The 19,046-nt window shown below is 42.1% G+C and overlaps 1 protein-coding gene across 7 annotated transcripts in view; it reads right to left on the bottom strand.

Moving 5' to 3' along the window:
* The window catches only part of ARHGEF28 (Rho guanine nucleotide exchange factor 28), a 345,798-nt gene that overhangs the window by 165,737 nt on the left and 161,015 nt on the right, over nt 1-19,046 (bottom strand). For all 7 annotated transcript variants that reach the window (XM_070357593.1, XM_070357587.1, XM_070357588.1 and 4 more), the window contains exons 6-7: nt 15,985-16,165; nt 8,819-8,891 (exon numbers count right to left, since the gene is read on the bottom strand). In XM_070357593.1, coding sequence (XP_070213694.1) covers nt 8,819-8,891; nt 15,985-16,165 — 254 coding nt within the window. The remainder of the gene's footprint in view (nt 1-8,818; nt 8,892-15,984; nt 16,166-19,046) is intronic.

Here is a 19,046-nt window from a genome sequence, read left to right as displayed (position 1 = left end):
GCATATATCTAGGAGTGTCATCACTGGGTCATATGACAGCTCTATGTTTAATATTTTTTATTTTATATATATATATATTTACATCTCCAGTGTGTACTCTCTCCCACCCCCAGCCCCATAAAATCTCAATCAGTCAAAAATTAATTCATGAGGTTAAAAAAAAAAAAAAAAAAGGTATCCTCAGCCCCCAAATTTGGTTGCAACTATCAACTAAGCGGAAGCTCTAAGTCATTGTATTTCAAATTGAGGTTAGGACATAATTTTCTTGATTTACTCAACTGCTTGAATAAAATGAGGCAAAGTCATCTTTCAACAACATAAACAGGATTCAATTTTCTCTTAGGAATACTGTCATGTCCCTAAGATTTCACACTTGGATTATATTTCAATTCAGAAAAAATAAATAAATAAAAACTCCTTAATTATACCTTCAACTTGAGCTTATTTCAACCATATCAGACTCCTCAGTTAATATGCTTAGTAAATGCTTGTCCTTCCCCGACTCCTGCTAATCTGACCTAGCTAGAGCAGAATGAGGCAAAATTGGCTGTACTCAGATGAGTTCTGAGAAATCCAAGATTCTTTCCAGCTCAAATTAGGATTCTTTAATTCTATGATGAACTGGGAGAGGTAAGATGGAGAATTTTTATGTGTCTGAGAAAATACTGAAAGTGAAAGTGAAGTCTCTCAGTCGTGTCTGACTCTTTGCAACCCTATGGACTGTAGCCTACCAGGCTCCTCCATCCATGGGATTTTCCAGGCAAGAATACTGGAGTGGGTTGCCATTTCCTTCTCCAGGGGATCTTCCCAAACCAGGGATCAAACCCAGGTCTCCTGCATTCCAGGCAGATTCTTTACCAGCTGAGCCACAAGGGAAGCCCGAGAAAATGCTAATACAAGCTGGAATCAAGATTGCCGGGAGAAATATCAATAACCTCAGATATGCAGATGACACCACCCTTATGGCAGAAAGTGAAGAGGAACTAAAAAGCCTCTTGGTGAAAGTGAAAGTGGAGAGTGAAAAAGTTGGCTTAAAGCTCAACATTCAGAAAACGAAGATTATGGCATCTGGTCCTATCACTTCATGGGAAATAGATGGGGAACAGTGGAAACAGTGTCAGACTTTATTTTTCTAGGCTCCAAAATCACTGCAGATGGTGACTGCAGCCATGAAATTAAAAGACACTTACTCCTTGGAAGGAAAGTTATGACCAACCTAGATAGCATATTCAAAAGCAGAGACATTACTTTGCCAACAAAGGTCCATCTAGTGACGGCTATGGTTTTTCCTGTGGTCATGTATGGATGTGACAGTTGGACTGTAAAGAAGGCTGAGTGCCGAAGAATTGATGCTTTTGAACTGTGGTGTTGGAGAAGACTCTTGAGAGTCCCTTGGACTGCAAGGAGATCCAACCAGTCCATTCTGAAGGAGATCAGCCCTGGGATTTCTTTGGAAGGAATGATGCTAAAGCTGAAACTCCAGTCCTTTGGCCACCTCATGTGAAGAGTTGACTCATTGGAAAAGACTCTGATGCTGGGAGGGATTGGGGGCAAGAGGAGAAGGGGATGACAGAGGATGAGATGGCTGGATGGCATCACTGACTCAATTGACGTGAGTCTGGGTGAACTCTGGGAGTTAGTGATGGACAGGCAGGCCTGGTGTGCTGCGATTCATGGGGTTGCAAAGAGTCGGACACGACTGAGTGACTGATCTGATCTGATTGTAATAATACACAAAATGGACATTATATCAGCTTGGTATCTTATTTTAACCCTTGGACTTCTAATGATGAAACTGATTCTTTTCTGGGGACAGGTGGGAAAAAGTGGACTGGCAAAGTCAGATACTAAAAGAAACAGAGAGAAGGCTGAACTCCCTGTCAAATGAAAGAAACACAGATGACTTCCTGGGGTTACGAAGTACATTCTCTGGGTGTGATTGGTAATTGTCTTGCAAATGCCCAAGTACCTGACTTCAAGGTAAACAACGCTGACCAAGCCCTTGGATGGACATTTCACAATGGGGTTAAAATAAGAGCTGTGTTCCCAGATGAGTAATCACCCCTGCAGAACAGCCTTTGCAAGGGCTATCCTAAATCCCCAACGCCTCAGGCCCCAGCTATCCTAGATAAAGGATCTGCATCTTGACAAGACACTGGAACCATATTCAACAGTTCCAAAAAGATACACAAAGCCACAGTATTTAAAACGAAAAAATCTTGGAAAGGAAAGTCTGCATGGATAAAACAACTCTTGGTTTTCCCAATAATATTTCACAGAAGAGGTTCAAATAAGGAGAATCGATCAAATGATTTGGCTCCTGTGTGAAATACAAAAGAAAAAAGTTGGTACAAATGAATCTATCTACAAAACGGAAATACAGTTACAGATAAAACAGACTTATGGGTACCAGGGGGAAGAAGGGGAGGGATAAGCTGGAAGACTGGGATTTACATAAACATACTACTGGATATAAAACAGATAACTAGTAAGAACATACTGTATAGCGCAGTACTCTACTCAATGCTCTGTAATGGCCTGTATGCGAAAGACTCCATGATAGAGTGGATGTATGTACACGTGTAACTGATTCACTTGACTGTCTGCCTGAAACAAACACAACATTGTGAATCAACTATACTTTAATAAAACCTCTTGTACATGTATAACTAATTCATTTGACTGTCCACCTGAAACAAACACATTATAAATCAACTATACTTTAATAAAACCTTTTTAGAAAAAAGGAGAACCCACCACACAACAACCTCTTCCCGCATCACTCAGAGCACACAGAGAAGAGCTGCACCCCCGTCTAAAGAACGCTCAAGCGAAAGATCTGCTCACCCGGTCACTGCGACATGAAGAGCTATGCCCTGATATCATGACGCACATGATCACCACCAAGTCCAGCCGCATGCTGTAACTCACACTCATCTCGAGACAGCGTTGGCTAAGCATCCCTGGTTAGATACTGGTCAAGGTGCCCCACCTGTATTTTCTCATTTAAACCTTATTTTGAAGGAAGTATGAAATGACACTCCCACTCCATTTTCCACAAAAGGAAACACAGCGGAGTCCCTTGCATCCTGTTGAGCAGTCAGCTCATGGCAGAGCTGAGGTTTTGAGCAGAGGCTGCTTGTTGCTGGTGTGTCATCAAGACATGTCTCTGCATGTGGGTCACAACCTCTCATCATAGCAGACAGGTCAGTCATGTGGAAAACAGCTCACTTCTAGGCAAGGACTCCAGTTTTGCACTTTTCCATCGTACAAAAGCTGGAGAGGACTCCAGAGCAGCAGTCCAAAGTCTAAGCATACAAATGTTCTGTGACAGAAGGGTGGCGGGTATCTACAGCATGGTGGGTAAGACCGTACCCACCTGAGTCCTGACTGCCTGAGCAAGCTGTCACCTCACACAAGTTACGTGACCCCTCTCTGCTACCACCTCCTTGTGGCCCCAATGTGACTCCTGACTCCCAAAAGTGTCCCTCTCCAGCGCCACGGGGAGGTGTGCTCTGCGAGTGTGCAAACTTAGCTCGGCTCCCAGCAGCACACCCAGCACCTCGAGCAGTGCCTGTCCCTCCACAGAGACGCGAGAGGAAGTCAGAGCAAGCACACTCCTTGAGATGAAGGGTTTTTCTTCCTCTTGGTCCTTTTGGGGACTGCTTCCTGACCAGTAAGGAGCACAGTGCCTGGCAGAGTGCAGCACTCATCAGAGGCTCACTGAGCAGTAAGTCAGTGGGTGTGCAGGGTGCCTGCCTGCTGCCTAGATCGGCTCTTGCATGTGGACCCCCGGCCCCTCCGCCTTCCGCACGAGACAGCGAGCGGGAAGCCCCTCTGAGCTGGCTGAAACTGCCACCCCGGCCCTGAAGGACACAATTCCTCCCTCTCCCTTGGTGTCTGGCATTCAGGTTCCAAGCCCAACTCCCTATTTCCTTGTTAAAGAGAATGTGCAAGATAATTTGTGGTAAGAAGGCAACAATGTAAAAGACCAGTCGCGTAAAATTTGAGACAATTACACAGGGCTTTTTAAAACGGCAAAATAATAGAAGCAAATGGATTCACATAGTGGTCAGTAGTGTTGCAATGGCTGTATTTTATAGCCCCATACAATCTAGGCAGGTAACAGCCTCCCAAACAACATTAAAAAGTACAGTGGGCTGTGTGAGCTCAGCATTCAAGATGACCATGAGTACAGTTTTAAAAATGCCTTCCAATCCCCTTCTCGGTGTGAGAATTATATACTAAGATATGGACAGAATCCACATGATGGACAAAAGAGAGGACATAATAAGCTTGAGAAAGGGCAGAATCAGGAGAGATGAAGAGTAACATTCCCAAAGCACCTTCCACAGATCATTTTCATAAGATGTTGAAAATGAAGAAAAAGGGAATTCTCCCATGATCACGTCAGAGAACTCCTGGGTTAAAGAAGAAACACAGGTTTCTTGACTACAAGACTTACTAGAACCTACAAAACATTAAATGTATTCTTGATTTGCAAAGTCGCAAAGAGTCGGACACAGCTGAGCAACTGACACACAATTTCCAACAGAGGGGTTTCATGTGCAGCATCTCTACTTATTTGGACAAAGAATTCTTATTCTTCAGAGCATTTTCCAAGGTTGGTATTCTATACAATGCTCCTTAGGAACTACTAGAATAGGAGATCAAATGAGGACAAAGATGGCAAGAGACAAAATGGAGTCAGTTGGTGGATCAATACACACTAATAATTAGCTTATTCCTCCAAGCATAGTGAAAATGAGTGACCTTTTGGCCATTTATTTCATTTGCAATAACATCTCATCATTCTGGGAGAACAATTACAATCATGAAATTATGGAAACATAATCGATTCAGAGACAATAATAAAAACATTTATCACAGTAATAGGGAAAAGTATATTTCTAAGTTAAAGCTATTATTGTCTTTTAATCAATGGTAGCTATAGATACACACTTAAAACATCCCCCTATACCCCAGGAGGAGTAGAAAAACATGATCTATTAAGAATCTTCTATGATATCTCAAAGGGAAGGTTTACTTTGGGGCTTAAAGGCGGGGAAAAAATCAAGCTCTTACACTCAAAAGGTTTTGTTCTTCCAGCTGAGTTGCCTGCAGGCTTTTGAATGAACAAAAACAAATTGGAGGTTTTCATTTTAGCTAAATACTGCCCTCTGCCGGAATGTACACACAGCTTCTAACATGTTTATAACAAGGGTATAAACATCCAAGCACTGTCTATAAGGTCTGTAAAATACACACATTAATTACTTGGCATTAGAGAACTTGTGTTTGTATCCAAATTCTTTTGCTTATTGATTGAGTGATTTCGGTCCAGCTGGCAGCCAGGTATATTAATATGGCTGACCCTGGGGCCCACCAAATTCAACCTCTATAAAACTGAGTATATTTTGACATGATCCTGCTTCTTATAAGGCCTATCCTACTCGGCGACACACCAGGGATGGAAGAATCACCCTTCTCCCTCACCACTGACACCCTACACCTTCAGGACAGTCCCCCTCCATCCCTCCATCTCCAATCTCCTCCCACTGCTCTGGCGCAGACCCTCTTCCGCATCCCGTGTGGCAGCCCCTGGCCCGTCTAACCCATTCTCCACAGTCTCGAAGAGTGCGCTTCCTAAATAACAACCTGAACTAATTTGCTTAAAACAGTTTCCAGAGCTGTCAGGGTGGAGTTCCGATTCCTTGCCTTGTGTACAAGCCCTGCAGATCTGCCACCCTTGCAGGTCTATGTTCCTGGCATCTCTCTCTCTCTCTCTCTCTCTCTCACACACACACACACACACACACACACACACACACACACACACCCCTATACTCCAGGGCCAAAAAGCGGCCTGCATTTTCCCCAGTGCATTATCTGACTCAGGACTCTGTACTGTACATATTCCTATTGTCTAGAATTCCCTTCCCTCTCTTAGATCACAGCACTGGGGTCACCTCCACCAAGCAGCTTTCCCTGGCCACTCCACCATCACACGCCACAAAGTTCTCTCAGTGTTATTTGCCCATGACTCCTGAAGCACTTGTAATGTGCCAGGACAGCTTGTTTTACTGTGCCAGTTCCAAATTGTCAACTCCATCTTTTACTATTTTTTTTTAAATACTGAAAGTATAATATTTTTAAATAGTAAAAATATAAAATAGCAAAAACATCTTCTATTATTGTGATTATGTAACTATTACATGATATCATTGTATCATGATTGGTCAACAGAAAATAATAGAATTCTATATCACTAAAACTACCATTTAATACAGAAACCTGTAATCACTTTTTAAAATCAGACGCATAATAGAATTACCTTGGAATTTCTTGAAAAATACAAATGCCTAAGTACTGCTACTTTTCCCCAAAGCTCCAGATGTCTTTCTGATGAGCAGCCATGTTTAAAAACAACTGGACAATATGATGATCATTTACTTTTATCTAGTTTGCTTCTCTTGTTCTGTTTCACATTCAGTGCTCCCATTTCATTACGTTTCCCAATTTCTGTCTCTTTTTGTTGTTGTTGTTGTTGTTCTTTCTCAAGCCTTTTTCAAAAGTAGTAGAAAAGCTTTCGGATACATGTGTGTATACAGTATGTATAATATAATGCATATTTTAGAAAATTTATGAATTTTTGCCTAGCTAGAAAAATTATGACATTTTGATTCCACTTGTTTGACTTAGTATGAATAGAATGTTAGATTTCTAATTTATTTTCACTGAAAACTTTGATATAGTTCCATGTATTTGGCATCTGGTATTACTGCTAAAAGTCTAGAAAATTTATTATCTTAGTGATTTTTTAAAAGTTTGAATAAGGCTTGAAACTTCTAATCCAATTCTAAGAATATAAAAAAGTACTACACTGTTAAAAAAAAAAAAAAAAAGGAAGTTAACGAGTGATATAGTATTAATAAGTAAAGTACAAATATTTTTCAAATTTCACAAAATTTTATGCTGCTGCTGCTGCTAAGTCGCTTCAGTCGTGTCCGACTCTGTGCGACCCCACAGACGGCAGCCCACCAGGCTCCACCGTCCCTGGGATTCTCCAGAAAAGAACACTGGAGTGGGTTGCCATTTCCTTCTCCAATGCATGAAAGTGAAAAGTGAAAGTGAAGTCGCTCAGTCGTGTCCGACTCTTAGCGACCCCATGGACTGCAGCCCATAGTGTCTACTATTTGTTTTCATATGTTATTCAAGTATTTAACTGTATTGAGCAGCTTCAGCTGCATGCAACAAATTCTGATAAATTCTCTTTTCATTTTTATTCTATTACAAATATTTTCCAATGTTCCCTGTTACGGCTTCTTAGATACACTCATCATTTAAAAGTGGACATTTAATTTCCAAATACAGGGGATTTTCTTTAAAGTATCTTTAATATTAATTTCTCTTTTGGTACTAATTTCTCATTTAAATGCTTTCTCTGCAATCACTTTCTGTGTTTTTCTCATTCTAACTTTATTGAGTCTTTCAATGGCTAAGTCAAAGATCTCTTTTCGTAAATGTCATACTGCACTTGAAACTATGTGGATTATTTTCAGATATCTTTTGATGTTGATTTCCAATATAATTCCATGGTGATAAGAGAAGAGACTCTGTATTATTTCAATACCTCTAGACCATGAAATTTTTTCACCTTGTTTTATGTCCCTGGATATGTTCCAGTGTCTCTGAGTTTACAGTCTCCAGGAATTTGAACAGAATTTGTATCCTACTATTGTGTGAAAATTGTATAAATCTTAATCATGTTGAGTTGGTTTATAGTGCTTTTCAGGTCTACTATATCCTACTTCTCTGTATAGTCATTCTATTAATTTTTGAGAGCTTGATATTGAAACTCCAACTAAAAATCTTAATTTATCTACTTAAAAAACAATTGTAATATATAATGGAACCATATATAACCGTATTCTGTTTGTTCCAAGTCTCCTGTAAATGGGTTATCATACTTTCATAACTTAAAAAAGAGATTTTTTTTTTAAACTGGACTTGTCACTAGGACTTGCCAACAGATCAGATCTACTTGTGTGTGTTGAAGGGGAAAGAACCTAAACTGAAGTAGAGATCACATGCCCTAATAAGGTGCCAAGTTGGAGAAAACAAGAAAGTATCATATTCTACAAATAAGCTGGATGTTACATGCAAGTGTGCCATCAACACGACTCCTCGTTATGATGTGGAACAGGGTATTGAGGATGCATTTTCAAACACACACCTCTTGCTATGGACACCCACCTCGAGCAGATTCAGACATTCAGCCTCTGAAGCGTCATCCGCGACGTGAACCACTGTGGAGGACAGCCTGGGTTGGGTGGGGCCGCCTGGACCCTGAAGACACTCAGCACCCCTCACCACTCACCTCTGCACAGCGGCGGAGCTCCCCGGACCCCACGACAATCAGGACACCCTCACAACCTCCATCCTCTAGGACCCACTTGCCCAGCACAGAGCAGAGGCTCCACAGAGGTGGAAAGAGCTGGAGAACGGGAGAGTGAAGGAGGACTGAATGGAACAGACTGACCTTGGTAATGAGGGGAACGCCCTCTGAATGTCAGGAGAGGCCCCCCAAGCACTGTGGGAGGAAACCAGTAAATGTGACTGAGTAAAAAGTGGAAACGCACAGTACCTTTGGTCAGTGCTGCTGAAGGAACTCTGGGCCCTGCGGCCCCAGAGCAACCTACTCTTGCCTCCGAGTCCATCGGCTCCTGCTCTCCTTCTCCACACACTTCAACTCGCAATTGACTAGAGAATGCTGAGCACTTTCTGAGTTCCCCAGGTGGGGAAGGAGCATGCATACCTTCTTCAGTTTCTGCAGCGCTGGAGGGCATATCTGGTTTCTCCTCTGACGTGCCTTCTTGCTCTTCAAGAGCCTAAGAAAGGCAGGGAAAAAAAAAATCACTGAAAGCTGTTTGAGGCTTCAGATATGCAGCAAGAGATGCAGATCACAATCAAGGATCTGAGAGGTGAAACAGCCAGAGGCAAAGCCAGGGGAGGTGGGGGCAGATGGGGTGTCGGGGAACATGAAACAGCAGCCTGCATGACGTAAGAGATGGTGGAAGGAACCCGAGACAAGGGCCAAAACTGTCTCCGCTAGTGGTTCTCACTGCTTCCCGGATCACACCACCAGAAGGTTCTCAGGAGCATGAGACATGAACCAAAAGGGGGACAGAGAAGAGCAAAGCTTGAAATCAGTACAAAGGGCTGCTGCTTTATGCATCTGCCTGCCTAGACTCCCATCCACACCCTAAGACACAGGGATCAGGGGCCTGGAGAGTAGGGGGAAACACTAATACAGAGAGGACCACTGATACATGTAGGACCCAGGATGAGCATAAGCCAAGGGTTGCATGTTGGCACAGGCAGGATCAGGCTGCTCCTGGCCAAGACTGGGTCATGAGCTGTAGACAGAATGAGGCTACCCTTACAGCCCTCTGTACTTCCTTTTCAAATGGATTCCACACAGTCAATGAAAATGTGAAGAGACAGAATTATGTGTTGATGTGTCAAAAACTATCCAAGCCTGCAACAGCACATGTTCCAAAACAAATACACGGGCAAACTGGGGCGGGCAACCCTCCAACCGACAGAGACCCCTAAACCATCTCCCCACCCTCCGCCCTGGGCACGCTTTTCAGCTCAGCGCATCAAGTGCTTATTCATGACGATGTCAGAGCATCTTTTTGAGGCCAGAGCAAAAAGAACAGGAAAATATACATAATTGACCAAATCACAAAGAGGCAGGGAACAAGCAGTCCCCAGTCACCCAGCCTCTGTGGCTATTACCTGTCCCTAGCCTGACTCCCAGGACACCGTACTCACTCTTAGGGCCCATGATGGAATCAATGGATGGACCAGAGCAGGTATGTCTGGGGAGGTACTAAGGAAACGACAGGATGAGGGAAAGCGTTAGTTGCAAAATTGTGTCCTGCTGTTTGCAACCCCATGGAATGTAGCCCGCCAGGCTCCTCTGTCCATAGGATTATCCAGGCACAAGTACTGGAGTGGATAGCCATTCCCTCCTTCAGGGGATCCTCCCAGCTGAACTCAGGTCTCCCTCATTGCAGGCAGATTCCTTACCATCTGGGTCACCAGGGGAGCCTCACAGGGTGAGTACCTGGGGTTAAAGAGGACTGACCACACAGGCTCAAGGCCGAAGATGGCCCCTGACTCCACGTGTTTACCTGGGGGTCAGCCTTAACCCCCAAACCCTAGTCTCAAAGGCAACTGGCAAGTCTATGCAAAATGACATCAGGCAATGATGGTTTCTTATTACAAAATAAGGAAATACTTCTTTTTTAAATGGGGTGAAAGTTATGACCAACCTAGATGGCATATTCCAGAGAAGGCAATGGCACCCCATTCCAATACTCTTGCCTGGAAAATCCCATGGACGGAGGAGCCTGAGAGGCTGCAGTCCATGGAGTTGCTAAGAGTCAGATATGACAGAGAGACTTCACTTTTACTTTTCACTTTCATGCATTGGAGAAGGAAATGGCAACCTACTCCAGTGTTCTTGCCTGGAGAATCCCAGGGACGGGGGAGCCTGGTGGGCCACCGTGCATGGGGTCGCACAGAGTCAGACACGACTGAAGCGACTTAGCAGCAGCAGATAGCATATTCAAAAGCAGAGACATTACTTTGCCAACAAAGGTTCGTCTAGTCAAGGCTATAGTTTTTCCTGTGGTCATGTATGGATGTGAGAGTTGGACTGTGAAGGAAGCTGAGTGCCGGAGAATTGATGCTTTTGAACTGTGGTGTTGGAGAAGACTCTTTAGAGTCCCTTGGACTGCAAGGAGATCCAACCAGTCCATTCTGAAGATCAGCCCTGGGATTTCTTTGGAAGGAATGATGCTAGAGCTGAAACTCCAGTACTTTGGCCACCTCATGAGAAGAGTTGACTCATTGGAAAAGACTCTGATGCTGGGAGGGGTTGGGGGCAAGAGGAAAAGGGGACGACAGAGGATGAGATGGCTGGATGGCATCACTGACTCAATGGACGTGAGTTTGAGTGAACTCCGGGAGTTGGTGATGGACAGGGAGGCCTGGCGTGCTGTGATTCATGGGGTCGCAAAGAGTCGGACACGACTGAGCGACTGATCTGATCTGATCTGATTAAAACTTAATTTTTATTCCCGTAATTTTGGATACAACTTCAGAACACTTATATTTCCCAGCCATCTTATACATTAATTTTAGCCAAGTTCTAAAACTAAATTATCAGTATTCGATTAACATAAAAAGCTTTGTTATGCAGAAAGAACAAAAACATGATTAAAGATATTGCTAATATTTTGCCTACTGCTTAATTTCCTAATAACTACATTTACACTTTGGATATTTAACACAAACCTGTCATTTTCAGCATTTAATATTTATTACAAATGATCAGTCTACCAGTGTCAGCTATAATATCACGTAATAACATGAATCTGTTACAACTCAGAACAAGGATTGCTTCTGAATGGGATCACCATCACCTGCACAGGTCTTCTATCCTGTAGCACAAACTCCAGTTTCTGCAGCAGGTTTTACTGTCGTCACACTAGAAGGCTGCAGGTAACTGAGCAATGCCTGAACCCAGACCCGGAAGCTGCCTCGAGAACAAGTGAGTCTCTCAAAGCAAAGTCACTGTCTATAGCTATTACATAAAAATAGACTTTTAGACGTCTAAGATTTAATAAATAAATATTTCATTACACTATATATAATTTTACATGTTAACCTAAACTGTAAAACTTTAGTGTGGACAGCCTATATGATGATCACTACCTGCTTACATTTACCTGGACTCATCCAACTGGCTATAAATGAGATGTTCCCACAACCCCCTCCTTGTGTTAAATTAATTCACTAGAGCAGCTCACAGACATAGAAACATTTTACTTACTAGCTTCCAGGTTTATTATCAGCTCAGTTCAGTTCAGTCACTCAGTCGTGTCCAACTCTTTGAGACCCCATTAACTGCAGCACACCAGGCCTCCCTGTCCATCACCAACTCCTGGAGTCCACCCAAACCCATGTCCATTGAGTCGGTGATGCCATCCAACCATCTCATCCTCTGTTGTCCCCTTCTTCTCCTGCCCTCAGTCTTTCCCAGCATCAAGATCTTTTCAAATGAGTCAGCTCTTCGCATCAGGTGGCCAAAGGATTGGACTTTCAGCTTCAACATCAGTCCTTCCAGTGAACACCCAGGACTGATCTCCTTTAGGATGGACTGGTTGGACCTCCTTGCAGTCCAAGGGACTCTCAAGAGTCTCCTCCAACACCACAGTTCAAAAGCATCATTTCTCCGGCACTCAGCTTTCTTTATAGTCCAACTCTCACATCCATACATGACCACTGGAAAAACCACAGCCTTGACTAGACAGTCCTTTGTTGACAAAGTAATGTCTGTGCTTTTTAATATGCTGTCTAGGTTGGTCATAAATTTCCTTCCAAGGACCAAGCGTCTTTTAATTTCATGGCTGCAGTCACCATCTACAGTGATTCTGGAGCCCAGAAAAATAAAGTCAGCCACTGTTTCCCCATCTATCTGCCATGAAGTGATAGGACTGGATGCCATGATCTTAGTTTTCTGAATGTTGAGCTTTAAGCCAACTTTTTCACTCTCCTCTTTCACTTTCATCAAGAGACTCTTTAGTTCTTCACTTTCTGCCATAAGGGTGGTGTCGTCTGCATATCTGAGGTTATTGATAAATACATGGTAACTCTAATAATATAGCTATATATATAAGAGAATATAACTCAGGAATAACCAGATGGAAGAGATGTACAGGGCAGGGTCTGAGGAAAGGGCACAGAGCTTCTGTGCCGCTCCAAGCAGGCCAGTCACCCAGCACTTCCAACCAGTTCCCCAACTGGAAAGATCTCCGAATCCAGTCCTCTGGGGTTTTAATGAAGGCTTGCTTTATTAAGAAGGCATGCTGCTGCTGCTGCTGCTATGTCACTTCAGTCGTGTCTGACTCTGTGCGACCCCATAGACGGCAGCCCACCAGGCTCCCCGCTAGACGAAGTCTTTGTCTTTGGGTGATGAAACTATACCTTCAGGTCCTCTCCCCTCCCTGAAGGTCGAGGAGGTAGGACTGAAAGTGGGTGGGTCTCCTGGTAACTAGCCCCTATCCTTAAGTGCTTTCTTAAAGTTGCCAGATTGACATAACAACAACAACAAAAAAAAAAAAACCACACACATTTATCTGCTCAACATTTAGGAAATCCCAAAGGTCTGGAGAGCTATGAGCCAAGAACCATGGACTGAGACCAAATATATTTCTTACTGTAAGTTATGACATCACAATTTCTGGAAGAACCTCAGCCTCATCCCCTTCCCAGTCTCCCTATGCACCACCCAACCAACAGGGCAGGGCAGGAAGGATTAAAAAAAGGGATGCTGATACTTGGAACACAAGGCCATCCCACTGCAATGGATTCTTCTTTTACCAAGTGTTTTTCATAAATGAAAATCTCTGATACACTAGAAAGTAACCTCCAGTTGGTCTTTGTTATAGCATAATTCACTACAATCAATTATTAAAGCATCTAAATTTACTCATCCTAAATCTCCCAAAATCATCAGTAAAAAATAATCTCAAATAGGTTATAAGAAATTACAAATCTGACTTGAGAAGTTGGAGGTTTTTATAATGAAGGAAATGTTCCGAATTCCAGCTTTCCGTGGAGCACGCCCTCACCTTTGCAGGAGCTTGGTGGTCCTGCTGCTGTTTGAGTGCCCCCTCTAAGGACACACATATTGTTAAGCTCTGCCCCTATGACGGGGGAGCCCGTTGGGCTGCCGTCTATGGGGTCGCACAAAGTTGGACACAACTGAAGCGACTTAGCAGCAGCAGCAGCAGCAGCCCCTGTGAAGCTGCAGGGAGAGGCGCTCACCTTGAGCAAGGCTGCCGGGCCAGGCCCAGCCTCTGTCCGGATAGAACATCCACCCCTGGGGCCTGGGTAAGAAGCCACGGGAATGGCTGAGGGCTTCTGCATCTTTAAAAGTACCCTTAAGCACAATGAGGAAATACCGTAGGCCAGAAAATTACACACTAAACTCCTTGGAAGGAAAGTTATGACCAACCTAGACAGCATATTAAAAAGCAGAGACATTACTTTGTCAACAAAGGTCCGTCTAATCAAGGCTATGGTTTTTCCAGTGGTCATGTATGGATATGAGAGTTGGACTATAAAGAAAGCTGAGCGCCGAAGAATTGATGCTTTTGAACTGTGGTGTTGGAGAAGACTCTTGAGAGTCCCTTGGACTGCAAGGGGATCCAACCAGTCCATCCTAAAGAAAATCAGTCCTGGGTGTTCATTGGAAGGACTGATGTAGAAGCTGAAACTCCAATCCTTTGGCCACCTGATGTGAAGAGCTGATTCATTGGAAAAGACCCTGATGTTGGGAAAGATTGAAGGCAGGAGGAGAAGGGGATGACAGAGCATGAGATGGTTAGATGGCATCACTGACTCAATGCACAGGAGTTTGAGTAAACTCTGGGAGTTGGCGATAGACAGGGAGGCCTGGTGTGCTGCAGTTCATGGGGTCTCAAAGAGTTGGACACGACTGAACAACTGAACTGAACTGAAACTCCCTAAAGCCAGCAAACAAAGGTAGTTCATACTCTGAAGAGCATGTTTCATTTTTAACTGTTTAAAAAAAAAAACCTATACAGAGAAAGCAATAATCTTTGCTATAGAATATTTATGGTTAAATCTTTTGGGCTTTCCAGGTAGCTCAGTGGTAAAGAATCCGCCTGCCAATGTAGGGGCCACAAGAGCCACAGGAGATGCAGGTTTGATCCCTGCATTGGGAAGATCGCCTGGAGGAGGAAATGGCAACCCACTCCAGTATTCTTGCCTGGAGAATTCCATGGATAGAGAAGCCTGGCAAGCTACAGTCCATGGGGTCACAGAGAGTCAGATGCACCTGAGCATGAATTAAAAAAAAAAAAAAGAAACTCCCTAAACTCAACAAACAGAGGTAATTTATACTCTGAAGAGTATGTTTCATTTTAATCGTTTAATAAAACCCTATATGGAGTAAGTTATAAGCTTTGTTATATAATATTTATGGCTAAAATCTTTCATTTAGTAATATAAAGCAAACATTTTACAAGTCAAAACTGATAATAGTGTCAGTTTTCTAAACTGACTGTTCACTTTGTAAAGCCTAAACTGGTGATGAAACTGGTGCTTTTTTTCGGTGGTACTTATTAATGGATGTGCTTGAAAAGACTGGGGGTTGGGAGGTTGCAGGGGGTGTCACACAATCTGGTGAGTAAATCTGTTATACCTGTGAGCATTAGCAACTAAACTGACTGAAGCCCTTTTACTCAAAAGAACATTCTGCTTGATAATAAATAAAATATATAAATCTGCTTTCTAGTGTTTGAGATTTGACCAAAAAAATAATAATAATGAAGATAAAACATTTTAAACCTAAGGTGGGCATGCTGTAACAACACTCAAAGCTGATGTTTGGGTGATGGTGGGAGGGGAAAATATCTTTGAAAAAGTACTAGTCTCAAGTGGCCGGCCCCATTGAAGAAGTTGTACACTGAAACAAAGGCTCAACTATGTGTAAGTTCCTAAGAAATCCCAGAAGAAGGTATTATTCATGTAAAATAACCCTAAAGGCAACTGCTTTAGATAAGAATTATAATACAATCAGTAAATTCATAGCAAATATCCAACATTAGAATACTAAAATTCAACATCAGTGATGCTGGCTCATGAAAAGTAAAGGGAACAATATTATAAAATGACTACTGCCAAAATATTATATAATAATCTTCATTCTACTGGTGTAACAGTTTCCAATGCCATGTCCCTCCAAGTCTCATTAGAAAAAAACAAAGTGCTACCTCTCAAAAAAAAAAAAAAATACTGTTCCCCAGATAACGAGTTTGCTGTTTGAACTCTCAAAAAGCATGAGTTATTATACCTTATACCATAATAAAGGGCACAAACCTTGATGAGAAAGGCTCTATCCCAAAAGTATTTTCTGAAGAGTTTAATATCCGCCTCCAGCAAATGCTCGGCTGTGTGGTTAAGCGTCAGGGTCAGAGTTTCTGACGAGTGAATATACCGCAGAGAGGCATCTTCGCTGAGCTGCACGCAGGAGAAACCTGGGGAACGCCTGCCCTGGAAGCTGAAACACCAAAAGTCAAAACCCACAATCCCAGTGCCCTGATTTTATCCCATCAGCCCTGATATTATTACAAGCCCACTGGCTGAACAATTGCTTCCTACTGAAGACAGGTACATAAGACTGTATAAACACATCCCAATAAAGCCATCTTTGTTTTCCCAGCTAGAGAAGTCATCAGTTGAAAAGCTGTTCACATATATTATATACTTAAAAGAGTTACATAATTAATGCAACAGTATTGACTTGTAAACATAGTGCTTTACCTCAATATTTCACTCTCCTTTTAATCTGAAAAGATGCCTCTGGCCTTAATGGCACCACATGTAGTAGAACAAATTGGCTGGCAGCTGACGGTTTATTAGGTGATTACAGTGGAAAACAGATATGATCTCTAGGGAGCATGGTGAGGTTTGGATGTTACAAACAAGCGAGATATTCATAACACACTGGTCCACTGCGGTGAATCATTTCCTCATGCAAATGAAAACATACGTAAATTTGATCATGTTGATTTCTTGAAATCACTCATGGGCAAAGGAACAATATCCTCAAACTAAATTCTGAGTATCAGCTTATTTTCTGTGTGTCAGAGAACAACTGCACGTTCATTATTATTAGCTCTATGTAGGCTTCTCGGTTAGTGTCACAATATTCTGGATGGTCTATAGGTCGATAAACAGGGGTCAGGAGAGAGATGCCAGGGCTCCCAGGTAACAGCCCACCTCAGCATGTTGCCACAGCCCACAGGAGCTCCCAAATTCTTCCGTTCACAGAACTAGCTCTACGCCTCTCCCCTCCTCTTCCAGTACATCACTTTGTTAATGAACATTTGCATATTTGCAAAATTACAGTATACTTCCAACCACATCAACGTTGTCTCCATCACATGGAATGACAGATCCATTAAGAACACTCATACTCTAAGGTTTGGGGCACCTCCCCACACTCCTGACATAATTACCGGCAGGGACTTTAGAATCTTCTAGAAAACAACTCCCCATGTTAACAGCAAGCCACTGAAGTGAATAATTCAGCCTAAACCATAAGAGTCTTGTAATTAATTTAGAAAATGGAAGCTCCTTCACATAATCAGAATTTAGCTTACAGTCTACTTCTAATCCCATCATGAATGAATTTATTAGATGAGTAAACATTTAATTTTAATTTTATTGACATATAGCTGATTTTCAACGTTGTGTTAGTTTCACATATATAGCAAAGTGATCCAGTTATACATGTATTCATTCTTTTTTAGATTCTTTTCTCTTATAGGTTATCACGGAACATATTGTGCTATATAGTAGGTCCTCTTTGGTCATTTATCTTATATATAATAGTATGCATACATTGACCCCAAGCTCTTGCTCACCACAACGTTTCCCCTTCGATAAACATAAATTTGCTTTCAGTATCTGTAAATCTGTTTCTGCTTTGTAAATAAGTTCATTTGTATCATTTTTAATTAGATTCCACATATGGATGATATGATATTTGTCTTTGTCTGATTTAATTCACTTAGGATGATAACCTCTAGGTCCATCCACGTTGTGGCAAAAGGCATCATTTCATTCTTTTTTATGTTAGAGTAATATTCCATTGTGTGTGGGGGGGGTATACACACATTTATACACACACACACACACATATGTATAATATACGCCATACGTTCTTTGTCCATTCTTCTGGCAGCGGATATTTATGTTGCTTCCGTATCTTGGCTACTGTACACAGTGCTGCTATGAACACTCAGGTGCATATATTTTTTAGCTTATGTTTTTCTCTGGATATGTGCCCAGGAATAGAATTGCTAGATCATACGCTAACTCTATTTTTAGTTTTTTAAGGAAGCTCCACGCTGTTCTCCATAGCAGTCGTACCAGTTTACATTCCCACCAACAGTGTAGAAGGGTCCTTTTTCTCGACACCCTACCCAGCATTGTTTGTGGACATGTGATAATAGCCATTCTGACCAGTATGAAGTGATACCTCATTGGACATTTTCCTTGCATTTCTCTGATAATTACTGATGTTGAGCATCTTTTCATGTACTCTTTGGACATCTTTATGTTTTCTTTGGAGAAATGTCTTTAAATCTTCTGCCCATTTTTTAATCAGGTTGTTTGCTTTTATTGACATGACGATGTGTAAACCTTTAAATACCATATCATCTTCTCGTCTTGGACACAACAGAAAGATACAAAGCTACCAAACATAAAGAAGTGGCTCTCCAGGTCCTCAGTGTAACCCTGAACTATCCACAGTGACAAAGTCAAGGGAGTGGTCCCGCCTAGCCCTTTCCAGGTAAAGAAAGTGTGGTCACAGTAGAGCAAAGACAAGGACAATTCCATTAGGATGGGCTCTTTCCTTACTTGGTGTTCATTTGACCAAGTGAGAACAAAAATAGAAAGTTGTGACTTCAACATCTACTCGGGTGGCATACAACCATAAATTAATTACAATGGATTCCATGGGCCAAATGAAAAGAATCAGTCCATGAAGACAAACCATGTAATAACACTGATAATATTTAATATTTATGTAATACTTTGCAATGCTCATTGCTGCTTCCCACTTATTACCACATGCTAAGTCAAGGAAATCATCGTATAGGATTCCTCTAATCATAAGTAAACACTAATAAAAATGACCAATCTGAACCATTCCAAGTAACAGACACTGAAAGTGTCGGTATCATCTTCAACATAGATAACTTTACATTTGACAAATTATTTCACTTCCATTATTTCCAGATCCTACTAACCAGCCCATTGGCTACATAGTATCTTAGGGTTTGTTATTCATTGATTCAACAAAAACTCACTGTCTTTCAATGAATGTATATGCTGAACACAGCAGGTAAAATAGAAATAAGTTTCAGTCC

Source organism: Bos mutus, chromosome 20 (assembly GCF_027580195.1).
Source record: "Bos mutus isolate GX-2022 chromosome 20, NWIPB_WYAK_1.1, whole genome shotgun sequence".
Lineage (NCBI taxonomy): Eukaryota > Metazoa > Chordata > Mammalia > Artiodactyla > Bovidae > Bos > Bos mutus.
The sequence above is the reverse complement of the archived record's forward strand: the minus strand, read 5'-3'. Positions and strand labels throughout refer to the sequence as shown.